Here is a 27,148-nt window from a genome sequence, read left to right on the forward strand (position 1 = left end):
TAGGTTACCGAGTAGAGGAAAGGCCGTCCATTTGTCGGGTGCTTGACCAGAGGGCAAAAGACAGGACAGTGAAATTGAATCAAGGGAAGTGGCAGCAGGATGTGGGTAAGCTCTCTTTGGCCCTGAGGAGAGTCCAGCTGTAGAAGATGACGTCCAAGGAGGTTGTGGAGATTTTCTCTTTGTGGGTTTGCAGGATTTGCCGGGCTAAAGGGTTGAGCAAGGCGGTGTGATGTTGGAGCTGAGTCTGTTTGAAGCAGGATGTTGGAATAGAGGCATCAGGCTGCGCTGTGGATAGGGAAGGGTTGGATGAGTGTGTGACGGGCGAGGTACTGGGCAGGGCCCCATGATTCCTTCGATAGCTCAGCTGGTAGAGCGGAGGACTGTAGGCTCCCTTGCACGGCCATCCTTAGGTCGCTGGTTCAACTCCGGCTCGAAGGAGTGCCCTTTTGGCTCTGGCCCAGACCCTGCGGCACCTTTGCCTTTTGGCCCTGCCCGGGTGGCTCCTCTTCAGGGGCTGCCCGGCCTTGACCTCTTGCCGCAGGTGGCGGAGACGACCAGCCAAGGCGGTTTCAGGTGAACCCTGGGCAGGGGACGGTGGTCCTGAGCACTGGGGTTGTCAGGGGTCAGCTCCAGCAGGAAAGCGAGTGGGTGAGCTGGTGGGGGTGTGAGAGCGAGGCCGCTGGGAGGCCCAGGCTTCGGGTGCAGGGCAGCCTGGGTCAGGGGTGGGTGCCTGGGAGGGGAGAGGACCTCAGGCAGAGGCTGTGGGCTAGCTGGGAGGCCCAGGCTTCGGGTGCAGGGCAGCCTGGGTCAGGGGTGGGTGCCTGGGAGGGGAGAGGACCTCAGGCAGAGGCTGTGGGCTGGGGAATTAGCTCAAGTGGTAGAGCGCTCGCTTAGCATGCGAGAGGCAGCGGGATCGATGCCCGCATTCTCCAACGCTTTTCGTTCCCCTTGCCTGGACACAGGGCCCTTTGCCCTGGGGGCTGTGGGGAGCTCACGGTGTACCTGGGCTGCACAGTAGAGGACAGCATCCAGGGCTGCACCAAGAGCAGCACGGGCTCTGGATCGAGGGAAGGCATTCTCCACATTTGCTCGGCATCTCATCGATGGCATCTAGAGTAATGTGCCCAGCTTTGGGCCTCTGTGTAGAAGACAATGTTGGCCAAGTGCAGCGACCCCAGAGCAAGGCCACCAGGACGGTTGGGAGCAGGCGCACTTGCCCTGTGAGGCGGTGCCAGTGAATGTGGGCTTGTCCAGAGCCTGGAGAAGAGAGGGCTTTGGGGGAGATAAGCAGCAGCTTTCAAATGCCTATCATCAGGAGGTTATTGATTCAACAGTTAGGCCTTTTACTGTGGTGACTGGCGGAGGAATGAGAAACAACAGGCCACAGCTGAAGCAGGACAGGTTCAATTTCTTCTCCCCTCGGGACAGCCAGGCAGGAGAAGCGGGGTGTCCCGGAGGGCTCTGCACTCTCCATGCTTGGAGGTTGGCATGAGCTGACTGGCTGAAGCCTTGAGCAAGCTGCTGCGGTCTCTGAGCTGGGGGTGCTGGGAGGAGGATGCTGGAACAGACACGTGCTGAGGTCTCATCCAAGCTGATTTCTTTGACAGCTCTGTCACGGAGGCAGAGCTGGGAGAGGGCCCTGCCGGTCCATCGATACCTCTGCTGGTGGAGCGGAGGACTGCAGGCTCCCTCGCACGGCTACCATTACGTCTCATCCGGGCCCTGAGTGCCCTAACAGGCCTGAACGGCCCTGACCAGCCTCACATGGGGCGTCCACCTCCACCCATGGCTCCAGCAGCTCCATTTGCGTTCAGCTCTGGGCCTTCACTCTCTTTCTGAGCTATACAGTAGGAGTCCTGGCCTCTAGCTCAGCCATGGCCCCGGCCATGGAGATGTCCAGCCACAGCGACCCTCCATCCAGACGCTGACGTGCAGAGAGATGTTGTGTCTTGACCTCATCCCTGGCTTGACAGTCTGGACCTGCCTGGCGCTCACTGGACGTGATCGTCCCGCTGCACAGGAGGTCCTGTGCAGTGACCTCCTGGCATGCAGTTGTGCCTGCCTCACGGTGACGATAGCACCTTCTGTTCTGGACGCTCGCTTGGAGTGAGCCACGATGGCTGGGTCTGCCCTGGGCAGGGGTTGTGGGCCTGAGGGGTTGTGGACAATGTGGGTCTAAGACAAGGCTTTCTTTTTTCCTGCTGAGGAGAGTCATGCGGGCATGCAGGAGTGGTGTGAGAGCTGAATGGTTGGATGAGTGTGGGATGAAGGCGTGAGGTGTCAAGGTCCCACGATAGCTTCGATAGCTCAGCTGGCAGAGCGGAGGACTGTAGGCTCCCTTGCACGGCCATCCTTAGGTTGCTGGTTCAACTCCGGCTCGAAGGAGTGCCCTTCGGCTCTGGCCCAGACCCTGCGGCACCTTTGCCTTTTGGCCCTGCCCGGGTGGCTCCCCCTCAAGGGCCGCCCGGCCTTGACCTCTTGCCGGAGGTGGCGGAGACGACCAGCCAAGGCGGTTTCGGGTGAACCCTGGGCAGGGGACGGTGGTCCTGAGCACTGGGGTTGTCAGGGGTCAGCTCCAGCAGGAAAGCGAGTGGGTGAGCTGGTGGGGGTGTGAGAGCGAGGCCGCTGGGAGGCCCAGGCTTCGGGTGCAGGGCAGCCTGGGTCAGGGGTGGGTGCCTGGGAGGGAGAGGACCTCAGGCAGAGGCTGTGGGCTGGGGAATTAGCTCAAGTGGTAGAGCGCTCGCTTAGCATGCGAGAGGCAGCAGGATCGATGCCTGCATTCTCCAACGCTTTTCGTTCCCCTTGCCTGGACACAGGGCCCTTTGCCGGGGGCCCTCTGTCTCCTGGGGGCCGCAGGGAGATCATGGTGTGCCCAGGCTTTACAGAGGCGGCCGACATCCGGGGCTGTACCAAGAGCAGTAACGCGCAGTTTCAAGAGACAAATCGATTTTCTCCCTCTTTGCTTGACAGCCATCAAATGTCATCGCCAGTACTGCATCCAGCTTTGAGCTCCCCGTAGAGGAAAGGCATCGATGAAACGGAGCAACCCCAGTGCAGGGCCACCAAAAAGCTCAGGGAACGGAGGGCTTTCTCTTTGAGGATGGGCTGAGGACAGTGGGCATGTTGAGCTTGGAGAAAGAGAGCATCAGAGGGCTTACGCATGACCTTCCAGCTGGTAGGGGTAGGTTACCGAGTAGAGGAAAGGCCGTCCATTTTGTCGGGTGCTTGACCAGAGGGCAAAAGACAGGACAGTGAAATTGAATCAAGGGAAGTGGCAGCAGGATGTGGGTAAGCTCTCTTTGGCCCTGAGGAGAGTCCAGCTGTAGAAGATGACGTCCAAGGAGGTTGTGGAGATTTTCTCTTTGTGGGTTTGCAGGATTTGCCGGGCTAAAGGGTTGAGCAAGGCGGTGTGATGTTGGAGCTGAGTCTGTTTGAAGCAGGATGTTGGAATAGAGGCATCAGGCTGCGCTGTGGATAGGGAAGGGTTGGATGAGTGTGTGACGGGCGAGGTACTGGGCAGGGCCCCATGATTCCTTCGATAGCTCAGCTGGTAGAGCGGAGGACTGTAGGCTCCCTTGCACGGCCATCCTTAGGTCGCTGGTTCAACTCCGGCTCGAAGGAGTGCCCTTTTGGCTCTGGCCCAGACCCTGCGGCACCTTTGCCTTTTGGCCCTGCCCGGGTGGCTCCTCTTCAGGGGCTGCCCGGCCTTGACCTCTTGCCGCAGGTGGCGGAGACGACCAGCCAAGGCGGTTTCAGGTGAACCCTGGCAGGGGACGGTGGTCCTGAGCACTGGGTTGTCAGGGGTCAGCTCCAGCAGGAAAGCGAGTGGGTGAGCTGGTGGGGGTGTGAGAGCGAGGCCGCTGGGAGGCCCAGGCTTCGGGTGCAGGGCAGCCTGGGTCAGGGGTGGGTGCCTGGGAGGGGAGAGGACCCTCAGGCAGAGGCTGTGGGCTGGGGAATTAGCTCAAGTGGTAGAGCGCTCGCTTAGCATGCGAGAGGCAGCGGGATCGATGCCCGCATTCTCCAATCGCTTTTCGTTCCCCTTGCCTGGACACAGGGCCCTTTGCCGCTGGGGGCGTGGCGGAGCTTCACGGGCATTGTACCTGGCTGCACAGTATGAGGACAGCATCCAGGGCTGCACCAAGAGCAGCACGGGCTCCTGGATCGAGGGAAGGCATTCTCCACATTTGCCCTCGGCATCTCATCGATGGCATCATAGCAGTAATGTGCCCAGCTTTGGGCCTCTGTGTAGAAGACAGATGTTGGCCAAGTGCAGCGACCCCAGAGCAAGGCCACCAGGACGGTTGGGAGCAGGCGCACTTTGCCCTGTGAGCGGTGCCAGTTGAATGTGGGCTTGTCCAGAGCCTGGAGAAGAGAGGGCTTTGGGGGAGATAAGCAGCAGCTTTCAAATGCCTATCATCAGGAGGTTATTGAATCAACAGTTAGGCCTTTTACTGTGGTGACTGGCGGAGGAATGAGAAACAACAGGCCACAGCTGAACAGGACAGGTTCAATTTCTTCTCCCCTCGGGACAGCCAGGCAGGAGAAGCGGGGTGTCCCGAGGCTCTGCACTCTCCATGCTTGGAGTTGGCATGAGCTGACTGGCTGAAGCCTTGAGCAAGCTGCTGCGGTCTCTGAGCTGGGTGCTGGGAGGAGGATGCTGGAACAGACACGTGCTGAGGGTCTCATCCAAGCTGATTTCTTTGACAGCTCTGTCACGGAGGCAGAGCTGGGAGAGGGCCCTGCCGGTCCATCGATACCTCTGCTGGGGAGCGGAGGACTGCAGCTCCCTCGCACGGCTACCATTACGTCTCATCCGGGCCCTGAGTGCCCTAACAGCCTGAACGGCCCTGACCAGCCTCACACGGGGGCGTCCACCTCCACCCATGGCTCCAGCAGCTCCATTTGCGTTCAGCTCTGGGCCTTCACTCTCTTTCTGAGCTATACAGTAGGAGTCCTGGCCTCTAGCTCCAGCCATGGCCCGGCCATGGAGGTGTCCAGCCACAGCGACCCTCCATCCAGACGCTGGACGTGCAGAGAGATGTTGTGTCTTGACCTCATCCCTGGCTTGACAGTCTGGACCTGCCTGGCGCTCACTGGACGTGATCGTCCCGCTGACCTGTGCAGTGACCTCCTGGCATGCAGTTGTGCCTGCCTCACGGTGACGATAGCACCTTCTGTTCTGGACGCTCGCTTGGAGTGAGCCACGATGGCTGGGTCTGCCCTGGGCAGGGGTTGTGGGCCTGAGGGGTTGTGGACAATGTGGGTCTAAGACAAGGCTTTCTTTTTTCCTGCTGAGGAGAGTCATGCGGGCATGCAGGAGTGGTGTGAGAGCTGAATGGTTGGATGAGTGTGGGATGAAGGCGTGAGGTGTCAAGGTCCCACGATAGCTTCGATAGCTCAGCTGGCAGAGCGGAGGAACTGTAGGCTCCCTTGCACGGCCAATCCTTAGGTTGCTGGTTCAACTCCGGCTCGAAAGGAGTGCCCTTCGGCTCTGGCCCAGACCCTGCGGCACCTTTGCCTTTTGGCCCTGCCGGGTGGCTCCCCTCAAGGGCCGCCCGGCCTTGACCTCTTGCCGGAGGCTGGCGGAGACGACCAGCCAAGGCGGTTTCGGGTGAACCCTGGCAGGGGACGGTGGTCCTGAGCACTGGGGTTGTCAGGGTCAGCTCCAGCAGGAAAGCGAGTGGGTGAGTTGGTGGGGTGTGAGAGCGAGGCCGCTGGGAGGCCCAGGCTTCGGGGTCAGGGCAGCCTGGTCAGGGTGGGTGCCTGGGAGGGGAGAGGACCTCAGGCAGAGGCTGTGGCTGGGGAATTAGCTCAAGTGGTTAGACGCGCTCGCTTAGCATGCGAGAGGCAGCAGGATCGATGCCTGCATTCTCCAACGCTTTTTCGTTCCCTTGCCTGGACACAGGGCCTTTGCCGGGGCCCTCTGTCTCCTGGGGCCGCAGGGAGATCATGGTGTGCCCAGGCTTTACAGAGGCGGCCGACATCCAGGGCTGTACCAAGAGCAGTACGCGCAGTTTCAAGAGACAAATCGATTTTCTCCCTCTTTGCTTGACAGCCATCAAATGTCATCGCCAGTACTGCATCCAGCTTTGAGCTCCCCCGTAGAGGAAAGGCATCGATGAAACGGAGCAACCCCAGTGCAGGGCCACCAAAAAGCTCAGGGAACGGAGGGCTTTCTCTTTGAGGATGGGCTGAGGACAGTGGGCATGTTTGAGCTTGGAGAAAGAGAGCATCAGAGGCTTACGCATGACCTTCCAGCTGGTAGGGGTAGGTTACCGAGTAGAGGAAAGGCCGTCCATTTGTCGGGTGCTTGACCGAGGGCAAAAGACAGGACAGTGAAATTGAATCAAGGGAAGTGGCAGCCAGGATGTGGGTAAGCTCTCTTTGGCCCTGAGGAGAGTCCAGCTGTAGAAGATGACGTCCAAGGAGGTTGTGGAGATTTTCTCTTTGTGGGTTTGCAGGATTTGCCGGGCTAAAGGTTGAGCAAGGCGGTGTGATGTTGGAGCTGAGTCTGTTTGAAGCAGGATGTTGGAATAGAGGCATCAGCTGCGCTGTGGATAAGGGAAGGGTTGGATGAGTGTGTGACGGGCGAGGGGTACTGGGCAGGGCCCCATGATTCCTTTGATAGCTCAGCTGGTAGAGCGGAGGACTGTAGGCTCCCTTGCACGGCCATCCTTAGGTCGCTGGTTCAACTCCGGCTCGAAGGAGTGCCCTTTTGGCTCTGGCCCAGACCCTGCGGCACCTTTGCCTTTTGGCCCTGCCCGGGTGGCTCCTCTTCAGGGGCTGCCCGGCCTTGACCTCTTGCCGGAGGTGGCGGAGACGACCAGCCAAGGCGGTTTCGGGTGAACCCTGGCAGGGACGGTGGTCCTGAGCACTGGGTTGTCAGGGGTCAGCTCCAGCAGGAAAGCGAGTGGTGAGTTGGTGGGGGTGTGAGAGCGAGGCCGCTGGGAGGCCCAGGCTTCGGGTGCAGGGCAGCCTGGGTCAGGGGTGGGTGCCTGGGAGGGGAGAGGACCTCAGGCAGAGGCTGTGGCTGGGGAATTAGCTCAAGTGGTAGAGCGCTCGCTTAGCATGCGAGAGGCAGCAGGATCGATGCCTGCATTCTCCAACGCTTTTCGTTCCCCTTGCCTGACACAGGGCCCTTTGCCGGGGCCCTCTGTCTCCTGGGGGCCGCAGGGAGATCATGGTGTGCCCAGGCTTTACAGAGGCGGCCGACATCCGGGGCTGTACCAAGAGCAGAACGCGCAGTTTCAAGAGACAAATCGATTTTCTCCTCTTTGCTTGACAGCCATCAAATGTCATCGCCAGTACTGCATCCAGCTTTGAGCTCCCCCGTAGAGGAAAGGCATCGATGAAACGGAGCAACCCCAGTGCAGGGCCACCAAAAAGCTCAGGGAACGGAGGGCTTTCTCTTTGAGGATGGGCTGAGGACAGTGGGCATGTTGAGCTTGGAGAAAGAGAGCATCAGAGGGCTTACGCATGACCTTCCAGCTGGTAGGGTAGGTTACCGAGTAGAGGAAAGGCCGTCCATTTGTCGGCGTGCTTGACCAGAGGGCAAAAGACAGGACAGTGAAATTGAATCAAGGGAAGTGGCAGCAGGATGTGGGTAAGCTCTCTTTGGCCCTGAGGAGAGTCCAGCTGTAGAAGATGACGTCCAAGGAGGTTGTGGAGATTTTCTCTTTGTGGGTTTGCAGGATTTGCCGGCTAAAGGGTTGAGCAAGGGCTGGTTGTGATGTTGGAGCTGAGTCTGTTTGAAGCAGGATGTTGGAATAGAGGCATCAGGCTGCGCTGTGGATAGGGAAGGGTTGGATGAGTGTGTGACGGGCGAGTGTACTGGGCAGGGCCCCATGATTCCTTCGATAGCTCAGCTGGTTAGAGCGGAGGACTGTAGGCTCCCTTGCACGGCCATCCTATAGGTCGCTGGTTCAACTCCGGCTCGAAGGAGTGCCCTTTTGGCTCTGGCCCAGACCCTGCGGCACCTTTGCCTTTTGGCCCTGCCCGGGTGGCTCCTCTTCAGGGGCTGCCCGGCCTTGACCTCTTGCCGCAGGTGGCGGAGACGACCAGCCAAGGCGGTTTCAGGTGAACCCTGGGCAGGGACGGTGGTCCTGAGCACTGGGGTTGTCAGGGGTCAGCTCCAGCAGGAAAGCGAGTGGGTGAGCTGGTGGGGGTGTGAGAGCGAGGCCGCTGGGAGGCCCAGGCTTCGGGTGCAGGGCAGCCTGGGTCAGGGGTGGGTGCCTGGGAGGGAGAGGACCTCAGGCAGAGGCTGTGGGCTGGGGAATTAGCTCAAGTGGTAGAGCGCTTCGCTTAGCATGCGAGAGCAGCGGATCGATGCCCGCATTCTCCAACGCTTTTCGTTCCCCTTGCCTGGACACAGGGCCCTTTGCCGCTGGGGGCTGTGGGAGCTCACGGGATGTACCTGGGCTGCACAGTAGAGGACAGCATCCAGGGCTGCACCAAGAGCAGCACGGGCTCTGGATCGAGGAAGGCATTCTCCACATTTGCTCGGCATCTCATCGATGGCATCTAGAGTAATGTGCCCAGCTTTGGGCCTCTGTGTAGAAGACAGATGTTGGCCAAGTGCAGCGACCCAGAGCAAGGCCACCAGGACGGTTGGGAGCAGGCGCACTTGCCCTGTGAGGCGGTGCCAGTGAATGTGGGCTTGTCCAGAGCCTGGAGAAGAGAGGGCTTTGGGGGAGATAAGCAGCAGCTTTCAAATGCCTATCATCAGGAGGTTATTGATTCAACAGTTAGGCCTTTTACTGTGGTGACTGGCGGAGGAATGAGAAACAACAGGCCACAGCTGAAGCAGGACAGGTTCAATTCTTCTCCCCTCGGGACAGCCAGGCAGGAGAAGCGGGGTGTCCCGGAGGCTCTGCACTCTCCATGCTTGGAGGTTGCATGAGCTGACTGGCTGAAGCCTGAGCAAGCTGCTGCGGTCTCTGAGCTGGGGGTGCTGGGAGGAGGATGCTGGAACAGACACGTGCTGAGGTCTCATCCAAGCTGATTTCTTTGACAGCTCTGTCACGGAGGCAGAGCTGGGAGAGGGCCCTGCCGGTCCATCGATACCTCTGCTGGTGGAGCGGAGGACTGCAGGCTCCCTCGCACGGCTACCATTACGTCTCATCCGGGCCCTGAGTGCCCTAACAGGCCTGAACGGCCCTGACCAGCCTCACACGGGGCGTCCACCTCCACCCATGGCTCCAGCAGCTCCATTTGCGTTCAGCTCTGGGCCTTCACTCTCTTTCTGAGCTATACAGTAGGAGTCCTGGCCTCTAGCTCAGCCATGGCCCCGGCCATGGAGGTGTCCAGCCACAGCGACCCTCCATCCAGACGCTGACGTGCAGAGAGATGTTGTGTCTTGACCTCATCCCTGGCTTGACAGTCTGGACCTGCCTGGCGCTCACTGGACGTGATCGTCCCGCTGACCTGTGCAGTGACCTCCTGGCATGCAGTTGTGCCTGCCTCACGGTGACGATAGCACCTTCTGTTCTGGACGCTCGCTTGGAGTGAGCCACGATGGCTGGGTCTGCCCTGGGCAGGGGTTGTGGGCCTGAGGGGTTGTGGACAATGTGGGTCTAAGACAAGGCTTTCTTTTTTCCTGCTGAGGAGAGTCATGCGGGCATGCAGGAGTGGTGTGAGAGCTGAATGGTTGGATGAGTGTGGGATGAAGGCGTGAGGTGTCAAGGTCCCACGATAGCTTCGATAGCTCAGCTGGCAGAGCGGAGGACTGTAGGCTCCCTTGCACGGCCATCCTTAGGTTGCTGGTTCAACTCCGGCTCGAAGGAGTGCCCTTCGGCTCTGGCCCAGACCCTGCGGCACCTTTGCCTTTTGGCCCTGCCCGGGTGGCTCCCCCTCAAGGGCCGCCCGGCCTTGACCTCTTGCCGGAGGTGGCGGAGACGACCAGCCAAGGCGGTTTCGGGTGAACCCTGGGCAGGGGACGGTGGTCCTGAGCACTGGGGTTGTCAGGGGTCAGCTCCAGCAGGAAAGCGAGTGGGTGAGTTGGTGGGGGTGTGAGAGCGAGGCCGCTGGGAGGCCCAGGCTTCGGGTGCAGGGCAGCCTGGGTCAGGGGTGGGTGCCTGGGAGGGGAGAGGACCTCAGGCAGAGGCTGTGGGCTGGGGAATTAGCTCAAGTGGTAGAGCGCTCGCTTAGCATGCGAGAGGCAGCAGGATCGATGCCTGCATTCTCCAACGCTTTTCATTCCCCTTGCCTGGACACAGGGCCCTTTGCCGGGGGCCCTCTGTCTCCTGGGGCCGCAGGGAGATCATGGTGTGCCCAGGCTTTACAGAGGCGGCCGACATCCAGGGCTGTACCAAGAGCAGAACGCGCAGTTTCAAGAGACAAATCGATTTTCTCCCTCTTTGCTTGACAGCCATCAAATGTCATCGCCAGTACTGCATCCAGCTTTGAGCTCCCCCGTAGAGGAAAGGCATCGATGAAACGGAGCAACCCCAGTGCAGGGCCACCAAAAAGCTCAGAGAACGGAGGGCTTTCTCTTTGAGGATGGGCTGAGGACAGTGGGCATGTTGAGCTTGGAGAAAGAGAGCATCAGAGGCTTACGCATGACCTTCCAGCTGGTAGGGGTAGGTTACCGAGTAGAGGAAAGGCCGTCCATTTGTCGGGTGCTTGACCAGAGGGCAAAAGACAGGACAGTGAAATTGAATCAAGGGAAGTGGCAGCAGGATGTGGGTAAGCTCTCTTTGGCCCTGAGGAGAGTCCAGCTGTAGAAGATGACGTCCAAGGAGGTTGTGGAGATTTTCTCTTTGTGGGTTTGCAGGATTTGCCGGGCTAAAGGGTTGAGCAAGGCGGTGTGATGTTGGAGCTGAGTCTGTTTGAAGCAGGATGTTGGAATAGAGGCATCAGGCTGCGCTGTGGATAGGGAAGGGTTGGATGAGTGTGTGACGGGCGAGGTACTGGGCAGGGCCCCATGATTCCTTCGATAGCTCAGCTGGTAGAGCGGAGGACTGTAGGCTCCCTTGCACGGCCATCCTTAGGTCGCTGGTTCAACTCCGGCTCGAAGGAGTGCCCTTTTGGCTCTGGCCCAGACCCTGCGGCACCTTTGCCTTTTGGCCCTGCCCGGGTGGCTCCTCTTCAGGGGCTGCCCGGCCTTGACCTCTTGCCGCAGGTGGCGGAGACGACCAGCCAAGGCGGTTTCAGGTGAACCCTGGGCAGGGGACGGTGGTCCTGAGCACTGGGGTTGTCAGGGGTCAGCTCCAGCAGGAAAGCGAGTGGGTGAGCTGGTGGGGGTGTGAGAGCGAGGCCGCTGGGAGGCCCAGGCTTCGGGTGCAGGGCAGCCTGGGTCAGGGGTGGGTGCCTGGGAGGGGAGAGGACCTCAGGCAGAGGCTGTGGGCTAGCTGGGAGGCCCAGGCTTCGGGTGCAGGGCAGCCTGGGTCAGGGGTGGGTGCCTGGGAGGGGAGAGGACCTCAGGCAGAGGCTGTGGGCTGGGGAATTAGCTCAAGTGGTTAGAGCGCTCGCTTAGCATGCGAGAGGCAGCGGGATCGATGCCCGCATTCTCCAACGCTTTTCGTTCCCCTTGCCTGGACACAGGGCCCTTTGCCCCTGGGGGCTGTGGGGAGCTCACGGATGTACCTGGGCTGCACAGTAGAGGACAGCATCCAGGGCTGCACCAAGAGCAGCACGGGCTCTGGATCGAGGGAAGGCATTCTCCACATTTGCTCGGCATCTCATCGATGGCATCTAGAGTAATGTGCCCAGCTTTGGGCCTCTGTGTAGAAGACAAATGTTGGCCAAGTGCAGCGACCCCAGAGCAAGGCCACCAGGACGGTTGGGAGCAGGCGCACTTGCCCTGTGAGGCGGTGCCAGTGAATGTGGGCTTGTCCAGAGCCTGGAGAAGAGAGGGCTTTGGGGGAGATAAGCAGCAGCTTTCAAATGCCTATCATCAGGAGGTTATTGATTCAACAGTTAGGCCTTTTACTGTGGTGACTGGCGGAGGAATGAGAAACAACAGGCCACAGCTGAAGCAGGACAGGTTCAATTTCTTCTCCCCTCGGGACAGCCAGGCAGGAGAAGCGGGGTGTCCCGGAGGGCTCTGCACTCTCCATGCTTGGAGGTTGGCATGAGCTGACTGGCTGAAGCCTTGAGCAAGCTGCTGCGGTCTCTGAGCTGGGGGTGCTGGGAGGAGGATGCTGGAACAGACACGTGCTGAGGTCTCATCCAAGCTGATTTCTTTGACAGCTCTGTCACGGAGGCAGAGCTGGGAGAGGGCCCTGCCGGTCCATCGATACCTCTGCTGGTGGAGCGGAGGACTGCAGGCTCCCTCGCACGGCTACCATTACGTCTCATCCGGGCCCTGAGTGCCCTAACAGGCCTGAACGGCCCTGACCAGCCTCACATGGGGCGTCCACCTCCACCCATGGCTCCAGCAGCTCCATTTGCGTTCAGCTCTGGGCCTTCACTCTCTTTCTGAGCTATACAGTAGGAGTCCTGGCCTCTAGCTCAGCCATGGCCCCGGCCATGGAGATGTCCAGCCACAGCGACCCTCCATCCAGACGCTGACGTGCAGAGAGATGTTGTGTCTTGACCTCATCCCTGGCTTGACAGTCTGGACCTGCCTGGCGCTCACTGGACGTGATCGTCCCGCTGCACAGGAGGTCCTGTGCAGTGACCTCCTGGCATGCAGTTGTGCCTGCCTCACGGTGACGATAGCACCTTCTGTTCTGGACGCTCGCTTGGAGTGAGCCACGATGGCTGGGTCTGCCCTGGGCAGGGGTTGTGGGCCTGAGGGGTTGTGGACAATGTGGGTCTAAGACAAGGCTTTCTTTTTTCCTGCTGAGGAGAGTCATGCGGGCATGCAGGAGTGGTGTGAGAGCTGAATGGTTGGATGAGTGTGGGATGAAGGCGTGAGGTGTCAAGGTCCCACGATAGCTTCGATAGCTCAGCTGGCAGAGCGGAGGACTGTAGGCTCCCTTGCACGGCCATCCTTAGGTTGCTGGTTCAACTCCGGCTCGAAGGAGTGCCCTTCGGCTCTGGCCCAGACCCTGCGGCACCTTTGCCTTTTGGCCCTGCCCGGGTGGCTCCCCCTCAAGGGCCGCCCGGCCTTGACCTCTTGCCGGAGGTGGCGGAGACGACCAGCCAAGGCGGTTTCGGGTGAACCCTGGGCAGGGGACGGTGGTCCTGAGCACTGGGGTTGTCAGGGGTCAGCTCCAGCAGGAAAGCGAGTGGGTGAGCTGGTGGGGGTGTGAGAGCGAGGCCGCTGGGAGGCCCAGGCTTCGGGTGCAGGGCAGCCTGGGTCAGGGGTGGGTGCCTGGGAGGGGAGAGGACCTCAGGCAGAGGCTGTGGGCTGGGGAATTAGCTCAAGTGGTAGAGCGCTCGCTTAGCATGCGAGAGGCAGCAGGATCGATGCCTGCATTCTCCAACGCTTTTCGTTCCCCTTGCCTGGACACAGGGCCCTTTGCCGGGGGCCCTCTGTCTCCTGGGGGCCGCAGGGAGATCATGGTGTGCCCAGGCTTTACAGAGGCGGCCGACATCCGGGGCTGTACCAAGAGCAGTACGCGCAGTTTCAAGAGACAAATCGATTTTCTCCCTCTTTGCTTGACAGCCATCAAATGTCATCGCCAGTACTGCATCCAGCTTTGAGCTCCCCCGTAGAGGAAAGGCATCGATGAAACGGAGCAACCCCAGTGCAGGGCCACCAAAAAGCTCAGGGAACGGAGGGCTTTCTCTTTGAGGATGGGCTGAGGACAGTGGGCATGTTGAGCTTGGAGAAAGAGAGCATCAGAGGGCTTACGCATGACCTTCCAGCTGGTAGGGTAGGTTACCGAGTAGAGGAAAGGCCGTCCATTTGTCGGGTGCTTGACCAGAGGGCAAAAGACAGGACAGTGAAATTGAATCAAGGGAAGTGGCAGCAGGATGTGGGTAAGCTCTCTTTGGCCCTGAGGAGAGTCCAGCTGTAGAAGATGACGTCCAAGGAGGTTGTGGAGATTTTCTCTTTGTGGGTTTGCAGGATTTGCCGGGCTAAAGGGTTGAGCAAGGCGGTGTGATGTTGGAGCTGAGTCTGTTTGAAGCAGGATGTTGGAATAGAGGCATCAGGCTGCGCTGTGGATAGGGAAGGGTTGGATGAGTGTGTGACGGGCGAGGTACTGGGCAGGGCCCCATGATTCCTTCGATAGCTCAGCTGGTAGAGCGGAGGACTGTAGGCTCCCTTGCACGGCCATCCTTAGGTCGCTGGTTCAACTCCGGCTCGAAGGAGTGCCCTTTTGGCTCTGGCCCAGACCCTGCGGCACCTTTGCCTTTTGGCCCTGCCCGGGTGGCTCCTCTTCAGGGGCTGCCCGGCCTTGACCTCTTGCCGCAGGTGGCGGAGACGACCAGCCAAGGCGGTTTCAGGTGAACCCTGGGCAGGGGACGGTGGTCCTGAGCACTGGGGTTGTCAGGGGTCAGCTCCAGCAGGAAAGCGAGTGGGTGAGCTGGTGGGGGTGTGAGAGCGAGGCCGCTGGGAGGCCCAGGCTTCGGGTGCAAGGGCAGCCTGGGTCAGGGGTGGGTGCCTGGGAGGGGAGAGGACCTCAGGCAGAGGCTGTGGGCTGGGGAATTAGCTCAAGTGGTAGAGCGCTCGCTTAGCATGCGAGAGGCAGCGGGATCGATGCCCGCATTCTCCAATGCTTTTCGTTCCCCTTGCCTGGACACAGGGCCCTTTGGCTGGGGTTCGGTTCCCCTGGGGTCTGTGTGGAGCCTTTTGTGTGCCTACAGGATGAGAGCATCCAGGGGTTGTATCATGAGTAGCACTGGCCATTAGCATAGGCATAGGTAAGTGATTATTCCTCTTTCTTAGCCATTAAATGGCATTCATAGTGTACACATTTTCTAATAAAATTCTAAATCACCAATGTTTTCCTCTCACAGATGTGTCGATGTAGTTATGTTTTTGGAAATAGTGTATCAAATATGATATTTTCACACTTCTGAAGGAAAGATAAGAAATATGGTATCTCTACATGTTGCTTCACTGTCAGACTGGGAAGCAGAATTCAAAGTACAGTTTAAGGTATTATGCCAATAAAAGTTTCTAAAGATTATTTTTGTAGGGTATTGAAGATAAACAGATCTCCTTTGAAATTCTTCTGATTAGAAGCCTGTTAGCTTTACTCCTTGATAAATTAGATTGTGCCAAACTCCAAATAAATGCACAGAGAGGTACCTCTGTCATGTTTATTAAAAAGTAAATTTTGCCCTGGGCTGTGGTAGTATGATTAATACTGACTTAATTAATAATGGCAGGAAACTCAGAATCAGGTATTGCTGGTTTTATACCTTGTACTAAAGAATAGCAGTGCAGCAGCAGATTTTTGGATTAGCATAAATTAAAAGATAATTAAAGCAAATCTATGAGACTGACTCATCATTTTATCTTGCAAATATTTTCAGCTACTCCATTAAAAGTGAATCCCTCTGACATTTCCACTTTAGTCAGAAGCAGCCTTTTTTTTGCTATAATTACTAATAAAGATGGATAAAGCACCACTGTCAGTTTTACCATAGATCTCTGTGTAAATAATCCGTATTCATGTTCAGCATTAAATAAAGTTAATTCCATTCTACATTCTTCCATGACAACTCTCTGCTTTGGGGATTAAAGAAGGCCTGCTTTCCAGAAAATTAAATATAAATGCAACAGGAAAACATGAGGTTTGATACAGAAGATGGTTTCTGCAGCCACACTATACTACAGGGATACAGAAGTTGCAAGTCATGAGTGAATTTGATACTGTAGTAAGTTTATCCCCCCGTGGTATAGTTATGCAAGACAACAAAACCATGAGATGTCAACAGTTTTCTTTCCATTGTGTGAAGAGTTTGGACATTCACTACTTCCCCTGCCTCCATTGAATATATGCCTTTAGGAACAGAAAGTGGCAGAGATGCAATTTGTTCAAAAACACAGAGGACAGAGTCCCAGCAAAATTCAAGCTAAACAATGATGCAAGTAGATCTATTTCATAACTCCCTTTTCAGTTCAAATATATTCTTACATTTGATAGGAAAAGCAAGCTGTGTTAAAGTTTGACTGGTAATACAGCGCAACCAACAACACCCAGAATGATGCTGTAATAAAAGTTTTACTGTATTTATTAAACCTGCAAGTACATGTCTGGCATATTTCGATGTCAAGAACATCTGTTTCACCCATGACGCCTCAAGTTCTTTCTCTTTCAATAGCAGCAGAACAGATTCAAGAGCAAAATGATCCATAAAATCTTCTAGTCTTACTTCTAGGTCTTGTTACATTTCAACAATAAAATACTTTTCACCATTTTGATAGCTTGTGTTTGAGAAAAACTTAAAGTCCTCTCTTCTTTTTCAATAGACAACCTACCATTTCCTGTGCCAGTACGTTTCAGTGGTTGGTTACGCTCACTGTTAAAACCATGTACCTCTTTTTCAGCTCAAATTGCTTTTAGATTCCAAGCACGGGTTTTGGTTATGCCTGCCTTCATAAAGTGAAGAACCCTCTCACACCTAGCATTCTTCCTCTTCAAAGATATTACATACTATAATCAAACAATCTATCGGTTGTCTTCTTTATGACAAGATAAACTGATCAAACTCCTTATGTCTCTTACTCTAGTTCTTGAGTTGTTGTTATAGCACTTTTCTGCATTGGCTTTACTTTTCAACGTACTTCAGGAAAAGATGTTAACACAAGAACTGGGTGCAGTATTCAAAGACTGCGCTTCACAAGGATAGTCTGCGTTATTTTATCCTAACAGTCTGACCTCTCATTCAGCCAGATTAAAACATTTTAGATGAAGCACACAGATTGCTTGTGGGATGAAACCAATAGATTCACATTGATTCATCTCTGATTCTTTTCAGGCTCACGATGCAAAAAAAAAAATTGTAACAATGAATATCTACAGTGCAGGTAACTCAAAAGGTTTTATCATCATAATCATGCCAGACACACAAGCATTTTTAGACATGTTGCAAAGCACATTTTACATACCTGTAGGACTTCTTAATCTCATCACGTGTTGCTCCCTTCTCTAGGGCCAGGATTTCATATAACGCTTCCCCTGACGTTGACAAAGCACGTTGCCTTTGTTCAGCCATGTTAGCAGTGCATTACCAAAGCTGCTAATGTAGAACAGAATTTAAAATAGCAGGGATTGCAAGTATATATGGATAGTATTTCTTATTGTTCATTTAAATAGATTTTAATCAGGTAGTAAAGATTAAACATACATGAAAGTGAAACTAGAATAACTTCTCTAAACTATCCTCTGTCCCTTAAGATATTTTACAATTATTTGAGAAAATGGAAAAGCAAAAAACAAAGAACAGAAGCTCTTGTGTTACATATCACTGTTCATATTAAAAGCTTGATATTGCTCTCATTGAAATGAATGGCTAAATTTTCTACAGCATTAATGCCTGCACATAGTATTTCCACCTAATTTTATTTGTGTTTGTTTACATCTATGTTTTCTAAGTCTTAGAAGAATAATCCTACTATTTGTTAAGGCTATTGGCTTCTTGCAGCAGGGTAAGAACTTTATACCTCTGAGTACACCCCAATGCAACATAGTGGTGTATTTTTGCTTTCTCAACACAAGGACTCAGATTCAGCCTAACCAATTTTAGGTGCCTAAGTTGAGTGATTAAGTTTGAAGCTTAGTCAAACTAGACTTCTTATATTGTCAACAGACAGAGATACATACTCAGAGGACAACTGACCAAGCACTTTCTCCCTATTACCTCTACAGCGTGCTCACGATAACTGCATTGCCAACTCATGTACCTGAAGACAGGTGGAGTGAATCTGGACCCAGGCAATGAGACTAGATACCAAGAATTGACCTCAGTATTATAAATGTAACCGTTTATTGCAAACTTATGCATGGGAAATACTGACATCAATCGGGGTCCTATCTTATTTGAGATACAAGACTTTGGGCTGAATTCATGAGCTTGTGATAAATTTAACAAGGTGCCCTGACAGTATAGTGCAAAATAAAGGCTAAGCACAGACTGACAGATTTAGTCCACTTCAGATCTATCATTTATTCCTTCTTTCATCACAGAAGCAAAGCAGACAAACAAGCGATTCTCCACTGAGTGGCTCTGCTATCTCCTTACAGTTCATAGTTCATCCTTCTGGATCTGAAGAACGAAACATTTTTAAACCAGATGTAGCTAATGCTAGGCAATGACATGAAGAAACTCATACAAACCATAATTTAAAACATCAGATATAGATATCTATCATTCATAAGAGAAAGCTGCAGCTTTTTGATGGCAGACTTGCCATAAAAAAACTCTCACCTCTTTACTTCTTTGTATGTTGCACCCTTCTCCAAATGTTGAGAAGTGATCACAGAAAAAGCCTAAAAGTGAGCTATAACCCCAGTCATAAGAAAAAATTTCTGAGAACCTGTTTTGTTAGATAAGACTAGCCACTCTGCTATTTCACCATTCTCATTGCTGAGCTAGAAACACTGTCTTGCCATTATTCATATATTATTTACTAGGCCACATTTTGGTTCAGAACCAGCCATGTAACACTTTTAAGCTCTTCAGCTTTGTTCAATACCATCAAATACCATGTCAGTAGACACAGAAAGATAATCCAGTGAGTAATTCTGGCACATAGTATCTGATTTAGTAAAAGACCTACATTTATTCATATTTATTTTGATGTTTTCTTTTTCTAATAAGCTAACACACAATTTAGGGTCTTGTGATCTGCTGAAAAAAAATTCCTTTCTACTTTTAAGTGTCATACACAAACCATCAACTAAATGGACTGAACTTTTGTTTTAAAATTAACAATTAAGAATGAAATTATATATGAGCATCTAGATATTACTTTACCACCTGTAGTAGTTACAATGCTACTTGTTCATAATGGTATGTCTAGCGCATATTTAACATAATCCTGGGATCTATCCTGATCATACTGGAATCATGCAAGGCACATCAAGCCTGTTAATGCACAAGATAATGGTGGGCAACCTTGTGAAGTCACAGATATACAGCATTATTTAAAAATTCTGTTACACAATGCTGATTAGCTACATGGCAACCCTGAAGCATAAAACAAAATTAAAGTTACGATGGATTTTATTCTGAAGAACTAAAAAGTCATGTAATTTGTACTTTCTCATAAAATAATTTTAATAACCTAGTCAGCTATGGAAATTTAAACTCACTAGCCTATTCAGTCTTCTAGTGATTAATCACCTTGAAGATCTAGCTACTCAAAATTATTTCTTACTTATTTAAAGCAGTCCTATAAAATACTAAAAGTACAATGACATGACACGTTTCTAGAAAAAGTTATGCTCTCTGTATTAAGGAAGAGATAACAGTTACAATTTTAGTACTAGATACATTCCTGATGGCTGAAACTACATTAGAATCCTATTTTCAAGCTATGTATTTTTGTTCCAGTAGAACAGAATCAAGAAAATATTGTTTCCTTCCTTGAATGACAATAAAATTTATTAAAAGACAATCCAAATTCTGATAACAATTCCACATCTCCTAGGAGGATGGGACCCCAGTTAACTTCAGCTGTTTCTGTACAAATTTTATACAACCCAGGATTAACTATCTTATACGGGGACTGTAATAATATGCTTTTTGTCTACAATACCCATAATTCATTTGGATTTGTGCTGAAAAATAAGGCAACGTGATTCAAATAACATACCTGCTTCAAAAAGCGATGGAACAGAGTCTGGCATGTATAAACTCACAACATTATCAGTTCAATATCTTGATGTCTTTATGCCAATATAATCCAAAAGGAAAGAAGCAAGTGCCACCAGAAGCCCTGTTCCACAGAAAGCAGCTGCTGCTTTTCATCCTTCACAATCAAGGTTAAACAGGTCAGTGGAGTCTGATTACTCCTTTTGTTTGTTTGTCCAGTATCCAATTGGTTATCTCTCAGGAAGATCTATGAAAGAACAAATAAAACATTCATGAGCCTAAAGGCTGATATATCTGAGAGTTAATGACACCAAAAAATATGGGACGACACTGTATTTAGTTAGTTGCTCTTCTGTGCTTTACTCTTGATGGGGTCTTGAGTTGTCTTTTTTCCCATGCAAATGTATTAAATTTGTTTAAAGACACAATGGTCTTGCTCTAAAGTTCACTTCTTTGAGACCAGCCATGGCTTAGGTTTACTATGTAGTCTCTTTCAGAACAGGATTAACTGAAGAAGTCCCTTTAGGACTCCTCCTGAGTTCTTGTAATTTTTTCTATGAAAACAGAAGATGTAAAGTGTCTTCTCTTATTCTGATGGAGCTTCTCCTCTAACTTGTAACATGCAAAAGTCTGGAGAGCCACTCCTTTCCATTTGGAATAGAGAAGACTGTAAATGCCAGAGACTTAAAAAAACAATTGCTCTTGGTATGTCACCCTTGGAACCAAATAGTTCATCCTTTGAACTCAAAAAGTTAATTTCCCAGATCACCCAATTCCAAATGATATGTTTTTGTAGTGGGTTGACCTTGGCTGGCTACCAGACAGCCACTCTCTCACTTCTCCTCCTCAACAGAACAGGAGGAGAAAATAAAATGAAAAGCTTATAGATCAAGATAGAGTGATCACTTACCAACTACTGTCATGGGCAACACAGACTCAACTTGGAGAAAATTAATTTAATTTATTGCCAATTAAAATAGATTTGGATGGTGAGAAACAAAAACAAAAACCAAAACAACGTCTTCCCCTCACCACTCTGTTTCCAGGCTCAAATTCACTCCTTCATTCCCAACTCCTCTACCCCCCACCCCTGAGCGGCACAGGGTGGATGGGGAACGGTGGGTTGTGGTGAGTTCATAACAGCTCCTCTCTGCTGCTCCTTCCTCCTCACACTTTTCTCCTGCTCCAGCATGGGTCCTTCTCACAGGCTGCAGTCCCTCATGAACTGCTCCAGTGGGAGTCCTCCATAGGCCACGATTCCTGTCAGGGGAACCTGCTCCTGCGTGGGCTCCTATCCATGGACCACTGATCCCTCAGGAAATATCTACCTTCTCTGGCATGGGGTGGATGGGCTGCAGCAAAATATCTGCTCCACCATGGTCCTCTCCACAGGCTGAATGGAAATACCTGCTCCACCATGGTCCTCTCCACAGGCTGCAGGGGAATCTCTGCTCTGGCACCTGGAGCACCTCCTCCTCCTCCTTCTTCTTCTCCGACCTTGGTGTTCACAGGGCTGTTTCTCACACTTTTTCCTCACTCCTCACTGCCGTGCAGTGTTTTGCTCTTTCTTAAATGTGTTTTCCCAGAGGTGTCACCAGCTTGGCTGATGGGCTTATCTGTGTCCTGCGGTGGGTCTGTTGTGGAGCCAGTTGTATCTAGTTCCCGACCTCTTCCCACAGGGGCCTCCCTACAGCACCCCGCTACCTAAATCTTGTCACGGACACCCAGTACCGTTTTATGTAGACTAAAGTCCTGCAAATGGATTCACGGAGCCCCATAACCTAGTAAAGTCTGCTTTGGCAAGAGTCAGTGAGTTTGTGCTTGGATTCTACTGCAAGACTGGAACTATAAATCAGTATTTTAAAAAAAAAAACAAACCAGAATTAATTATGATCATATAAAAACACTATTTATGACAAAGGAAGCAATAGTGTGACAGCTGATAAAAAAAAATTGTTAAAAGTGGATGCTTTTTAATGTGAAGCATGTGATTTCAACATTTCTCTTGTTCTTAGGTATACTCTTTAATTTCAAACATTCCCTCAAATTTCAGCTTTGGATGGGGACAAGGCAAGGCACATTTCAACCTAAAATGTGAGTGTTTTTCATAGTTATGATAAGTCAAAATAGCACAGTCAAAATATCTTTTCCAGGACATTAACAACAGAGTAGGTACAGCTAATTCTATTACGTTGTATGAACACAATAAACCAGATTATTCAATCAGCTTGCTTGATCTCAGTCTTTGAAATGACTTTATCATTCTTGCAAAACAAAACAAAATAAACCAAGACAAAACAAAACAAAAAGTACACTTTTTAATGGTAAGAGGAAATTAAGGGGAAAAATTTAAAAGGAAGAAAATCAAATCACTTTGAGGTTACCCAAATCCTCTGTACTTACATACATCCTACTATCAAGAAAAACATCACTGTTCTGCAATCCTGTCACATACCTAGACCTACAATTCTGTGTGAATACAGCTCCCTCTGGTGTGCTGAGCTAACACTGCTCTGTAACCTGTGCTGCTTTTCTTATAAGCACTCTTGAAGGAAATGAATACAATCTCTGCAAATCTAGTTTTTTCCTTTGGGGATTCTATATCCTAAGCACATTCTAATGAATCTTTAAAAGACTCAAACTTTAATGAATTGTCATAAGTCTTTTGTCAGATCAGCCATATAATTTAGAAGAATAAAACATATAATTTAATACCTGTTCACTCTTCTCATTAATTTTTATTTTTTGTATCATAACACCTGTCCTGGTTTTGGCTGGGACAGAGTTAATTTTCTTCTTAGTAGCTGGTAGAGTGCTGTGTTTTGGATTTAGTGTGAGAATAATGTTGATAACACACTGATGTTTTAGTTGTTGCTAAGTAGCGTTTATCTTAAGTTAAGGATTTTCAGTTTCCCATGCTCTGCCAGCAAGCAGGTGTGCAAGAAGCTGGGAGGGAGCAGAGCCAGGGCAGCTGACCCGAACTAGCCAAAGGGGTATTTCATACCCTAGAACGTCATGCCCAGTATATAAACAGGGGGGAGTTGGCCGGGAGGGGCGGATCGCTGCTGGGGCATCGGTCAGCGGGTGGTGAGCAACTGCATTGTGCATCACTGGTTTTTTTTTCCCTCTGCTTTTTTTTGTTATATTCCTTCTCATTATTATTATTATTATTATATTTCATTATTATTATTGTTAGTATTATATTTTACTTTAGTTATTAAACCGTTCTTATCTCAACCCAGGAGTTTTACCTTCTTTCCCAATTCTCCTCCCCATCCCACTGGGAGTGGGAGGTGGGGGGAGTGAGGGAGCAGCTGCATGGTGCTTAGCTCCTGGCTGGGGTTAAACCATGACAGCACCTAATAGTGCACCACAACACCACTGTGGCAGGCAATGCAAAACTAAAAGACAGTCCTAGTCCCAAAGGACCTTACATCTAAAAAGCCTTACTTACACCTTTCATTTACATGTTGCATGCATTTCAATATGTTGCATTCATTCATCCAGACAAATCAGAACATGTCTGGAAATGCATATCAGCCTATAAAAAACTTGAAACATGGCCCAGACAGAGCAGGAGGTCCGGGGTTGCTTCAGAAGCCTCCAGTTACACACAACCAGAGCTAAGGGTTGAAGAACTCTGAGTCACTCTGGTCCTTCCTCCTACCGCTCCCTCCTTTTCCTGGCTCACAGCAAGTTCAGGAACTAAGAGCCTGGAGCTGAAAGACATACATGCATGAAAGAACTGGCATCATTGCTCAACAGTGGTGTGAATTTTTAGCTTCCAAGGCAAGGAAAGACAATTTTTAAAAGCGGATTTGTTTTCCTAGTTTGTTGAATCTGGCAGTGTTAATATTGACATCATCAAAGCATGTAGGAGATACAAGTGGTCGGATAGAGTACTCCTGACCTTCATGGAGAACCTACAGCTTCTGACTCTTTCTTCCAATAGTGACAGAGAAAGAAAACCTCTGATTTTACTCAGAGGAATTTGGAGACTGAAATAAATTAACTTGCTGATGTGCTTTAGTAAAGCCAGCAGGTTAAGGGAGGTGATCCTTCTCCTCTACCCAGCACTAGTGAGGCCACACCTGGAGTGCTGGGTCCAGATCAGGGCCCCCCAGTACAAGAGAGACATGGACATACTGGAGAGAGTCCAGCAAAGGGCCACAAGGATGATGAAGGGACTGGAGCATCTCCCCTATGAGGAAAGGCTGAGAGAGCTGGGACTGTTGAGCCTGGAGAAGAGAAGGCTCAGGGGGATCTCATCGATGTATATAAATACCTGAAGGGAGGGTGCAAAGAGGACGGAGCCAGGCTCTTTTCAGTGGTGCCCAGTGACAGGACCGGAGGCAATGGGCACACACTGAAACACAGGAGGTTCCCTCTGGGCATCAGGAAAAACTTTTTCACTGTGAGGGTGCCTGAGCACTGGCACAGGTTGCCCAGAGAGGTTGTAGATTTGCCATCCTTGGAGATCTTCAAAAGCCACCTGGACATGGTCCTGGGCAACTGGCTCTAGGTGGCCCTGCTTCCTTTCCCCAAAACTTCCCTAATGTGATTACTATTATCACTAATTTCTGTGCCTTGTTCTGCCAAAAGTGGTAAGAACATTAGCAAGGAATGTCGGAATTTATATTGGTGACTGACCAGAAGTGACAAGAGAAAGAAGGCAGGTGAGAAGACTGAAACAAGAGCTCTTGCTAGTTGATGACTTTTCACAGGTGAATGAATGGCAGTCTGAAAAAGAAGACCCAACACAAGTAAAGCATGAGGATCTGAGTAAAGTGTGGTAGGCTGATGAGATAATACATACACTGAGAAAGGGTGTATACAGCGGTAGCGTGTACTGTTTTTTCACTCTTTGGGCAGGATCTATCTTTTGTTTTATTTTTTAATATTGTGCTATGGTGATGTCAACATTAGTAACACCCAGCTGAGCAAGCTAATCAAAGGGCAAAAGACCGAGCAAGTAGAAAAGGATGCTTCTGCCAAGATGTGCTGGGCCTCTGGCTCAGGCACAGGGACTGATTTTTGTTAAGAAGGAAAGAGTACTTCTGAGGCAGCTATGTCCCAAAATGTTCTTCCTGTCATTTCTTTTTAGGCAGTTCTGCTTCACATGCTCCTGGACATCTAGTGCCCTGTCTGAACCGTATTGCATGCTACCTGTTAGACATTCAAACAATCTCCTGAAGAAGAGAGAATTGGTTTAAGGTCCTTTCTTCACAGTGAGCCTTTTTAGATCTCAGACAAGCCCAACAACTCTACAGCAAGAAATTACATTCCGCTTGCCACATTTCTCTGTTACAGAATAGTTACTGTCATTATGGCTTCAAAAGTAATAACAGAATTGATTTAAATAATATGATTGCATTGCATCCATTTTTAAATACATATAACTGTATTGGAAGGAAGGTATTCCATCTGGTAATCCATCTGCAACTCCATCTATACAAGTAAGTATTCATAAGAGAACATTCATATATTTGAATTCTCTGAACATATTGTGACCTTCTGTTACTATTCACATAGAATATCTCAATTTAAATATATGTTGGGTTTTTAATATCTTTCAACAACTGCAGTATTGGAAAAAAGTAGCAAACTCAAGAAGTATGAACCTTAAATGAACAGTCAGTTGCATATCCAAATTGCTCATGCCTCTATGTGGTCAGTTTGACACAGAGAAGCAATCCAGAACTGTAACTTCCTAGCTCATTCCAGTAAATCCAGTTCAAAGGCTTGGTGGACTACCTAAGTGACACGATATAAAATTTTTTTCCCTAGAAATCAAATTAGAGGCTTAAAAATGATGTTTTAAGTAACAGTAACATACTTTTAAGCAAGATACTCAGTGGAACACTGGGAATTTTATTTTCATCTGTGGTTTGTGAGAAAGTTCCATCTATCCTCCCTAATTTAAAGTGGGTCATGGAGGTAGCCATAACTAAGACTCTGGCTTTAATTTAAATTTCTTTCTGAAAAGCAAAGGATAGGAAGTCCCTGGTCTATATAGCTTTGCCAACTCAGAGGTGAGTTATCTAGGACTTCAAGTAAAAGTGAAGTAAGAAAGAGAGTCCCCTAATTCCTTATTTAGGCAGTGCCTTGGTAATTTATTTTGCAAACAGCTGTAGCACTTTAAGGCAGCATTCTACCACTTCTTATCGTAAGTTAAACTCAGAGTTCTGGTAGCAGGGTTATTCATTTTAGCACAGCCTAATCAGCTACAGCTAAGAATAAGGAAGATTATCTTGAACAGTATACATAAGTGCTTTGACCTATTTCTCAGGTTATTTTACCAGAAACAGATCAGGAAACAGCAGTACCACATCTTCTTGGTACCTGTTCCTTGGGAATCAACACCCGCTTTCAGTCCTCGCGACTAGGTACAACCTTTCTCCAGCACCTAACAGTTCTCTCCACTTGTTCCTCCTTCACACAGTTTTCTTAACCAGCCACCCTTTGACATGTCCTGCAGTCTTTGTCTAAGCAAGCTCTTTCCTGAAATCCCCAACTTAGTCCTCAGTTTCATCCTGCACCTACCCCCAAGTATTCTCTCCCAAATTCCTACAGGCTGACTCCTTACCTACATAGTTCCCAGGAGGGAGGGGATGCAGCAGGGGAGTAGCCATTTCTTTTTAAAGCTTCATTAATCCTCACATAGGATTTATTACCCTGTCTTAGAAATGCTCATTTAATTGATGGCTGAGAAAGGTAAACTCTTTCTAAAGTGCTGATGAGTAACTATCTTATCTAGATCCAGAAAGGAATGTCTGTTCAGTGGTTGAGTTAAAAATCAAAGAATTAAAGCAATATGCAGTCCCAGGAGTAGAGGAATTACAGATTAATGGATGAGCAGACAGAAGTCTCAGATATATTTTTTTTCTGAATATCACTTACTGGGAGAAAGTAAAAATTCCTTAAAATGTGTTTAATTAGCATAAATATTTCACCAATAAAGTAAAGAAGCAAAAACATAAACATGAATGCATACTAGCTGTAGAAAAAGCCACTGGAAATATTTCCCAATAATTCAGCACACTAACATTTCAGTAAATTAGTAGCTTCATTGTTAACCATTTATCACAACTGTTCTTAGTGTTTTTTTCCCCCCTTATTATGACAAGACCTTTCAGCTGCAAAATACTCAGAGCTGAAACTCAAAGTCTGAACCCGTGGGCTTACAGTTGGCTCAAGTTAATCTGACGGCTGCCAGCAAAGGAGCAGTCCAAACTTTCACTGATTTTTTTTCTTCTTAGTATTTTTTTTCTTAGTTTTCAGTTATATCAACTTGCTAGTCTGACTCACTTTGTGACTGGCATCATTACCTGAGCTGATGCAATGGAAGTGGTGTCATCACACCTTTTCAGCAGCAGTGAAGTCTTACATTGTCTTCAGCTCACCACAAAACTGCACCTTAAAAAGTATTAGGGGCCAGAATACCATACAAGTACAAAGCAGAAGCAAATTCTGTGGAAAATAGCACGAA

At 50.2% G+C, this 27,148-nt stretch overlaps 1 protein-coding gene and 13 non-coding genes across 14 annotated transcripts in view; 13 read left to right on the top strand and 1 right to left on the bottom strand.

The window, feature by feature from the left end:
* The window catches only part of DNAJC5B (DnaJ heat shock protein family (Hsp40) member C5 beta), a 68,663-nt gene extending 51,605 nt beyond the window's left edge, over positions 1 to 17,058 (bottom strand). Inside the window, exon 1 of the mRNA XM_050892464.1 lies at positions 16,952 to 17,058. Coding sequence (XP_050748421.1) covers positions 16,952 to 17,058 — 107 coding nt within the window. The remainder of the gene's footprint in view (positions 1 to 16,951) is intronic.
* Positions 350 to 438, top strand: TRNAY-GUA (transfer RNA tyrosine (anticodon GUA)). Its single transcript is given in 2 exon segments — positions 350 to 386; positions 403 to 438. It is a non-coding gene; the product is annotated as a tRNA-Tyr (tRNA).
* TRNAA-AGC (transfer RNA alanine (anticodon AGC)) lies at positions 860 to 932 on the top strand. Its single transcript has one exon. It is a non-coding gene; the product is annotated as a tRNA-Ala (tRNA).
* TRNAA-AGC (transfer RNA alanine (anticodon AGC)) lies at positions 2,714 to 2,786 on the top strand. The gene has a single exon. It is a non-coding gene; the product is annotated as a tRNA-Ala (tRNA).
* On the top strand, positions 3,533 to 3,621 carry TRNAY-GUA (transfer RNA tyrosine (anticodon GUA)). Its single transcript is given in 2 exon segments — positions 3,533 to 3,569; positions 3,586 to 3,621. It is a non-coding gene; the product is annotated as a tRNA-Tyr (tRNA).
* Positions 3,951 to 4,023, top strand: TRNAA-AGC (transfer RNA alanine (anticodon AGC)). The gene has a single exon. It is a non-coding gene; the product is annotated as a tRNA-Ala (tRNA).
* TRNAY-GUA (transfer RNA tyrosine (anticodon GUA)) lies at positions 6,619 to 6,707 on the top strand. Its single transcript is given in 2 exon segments — positions 6,619 to 6,655; positions 6,672 to 6,707. It is a non-coding gene; the product is annotated as a tRNA-Tyr (tRNA).
* On the top strand, positions 7,033 to 7,105 carry TRNAA-AGC (transfer RNA alanine (anticodon AGC)). The gene has a single exon. It is a non-coding gene; the product is annotated as a tRNA-Ala (tRNA).
* TRNAA-AGC (transfer RNA alanine (anticodon AGC)) lies at positions 10,112 to 10,184 on the top strand. Its single transcript has one exon. It is a non-coding gene; the product is annotated as a tRNA-Ala (tRNA).
* TRNAY-GUA (transfer RNA tyrosine (anticodon GUA)) lies at positions 10,928 to 11,016 on the top strand. Its single transcript is given in 2 exon segments — positions 10,928 to 10,964; positions 10,981 to 11,016. It is a non-coding gene; the product is annotated as a tRNA-Tyr (tRNA).
* On the top strand, positions 11,438 to 11,511 carry TRNAA-AGC (transfer RNA alanine (anticodon AGC)). Its single transcript has one exon. It is a non-coding gene; the product is annotated as a tRNA-Ala (tRNA).
* TRNAA-AGC (transfer RNA alanine (anticodon AGC)) lies at positions 13,297 to 13,369 on the top strand. Its single transcript has one exon. It is a non-coding gene; the product is annotated as a tRNA-Ala (tRNA).
* TRNAY-GUA (transfer RNA tyrosine (anticodon GUA)) lies at positions 14,114 to 14,202 on the top strand. Its single transcript is given in 2 exon segments — positions 14,114 to 14,150; positions 14,167 to 14,202. It is a non-coding gene; the product is annotated as a tRNA-Tyr (tRNA).
* TRNAA-AGC (transfer RNA alanine (anticodon AGC)) lies at positions 14,534 to 14,606 on the top strand. Its single transcript has one exon. It is a non-coding gene; the product is annotated as a tRNA-Ala (tRNA).
* Positions 17,059 to 27,148: the final 10,090 nt, after the last annotated feature.

This window comes from Gymnogyps californianus, chromosome 2, assembly GCF_018139145.2.
Source record: "Gymnogyps californianus isolate 813 chromosome 2, ASM1813914v2, whole genome shotgun sequence".
In the NCBI taxonomy this organism is placed as follows: Eukaryota; Metazoa; Chordata; class Aves; order Accipitriformes; family Cathartidae; genus Gymnogyps; species Gymnogyps californianus.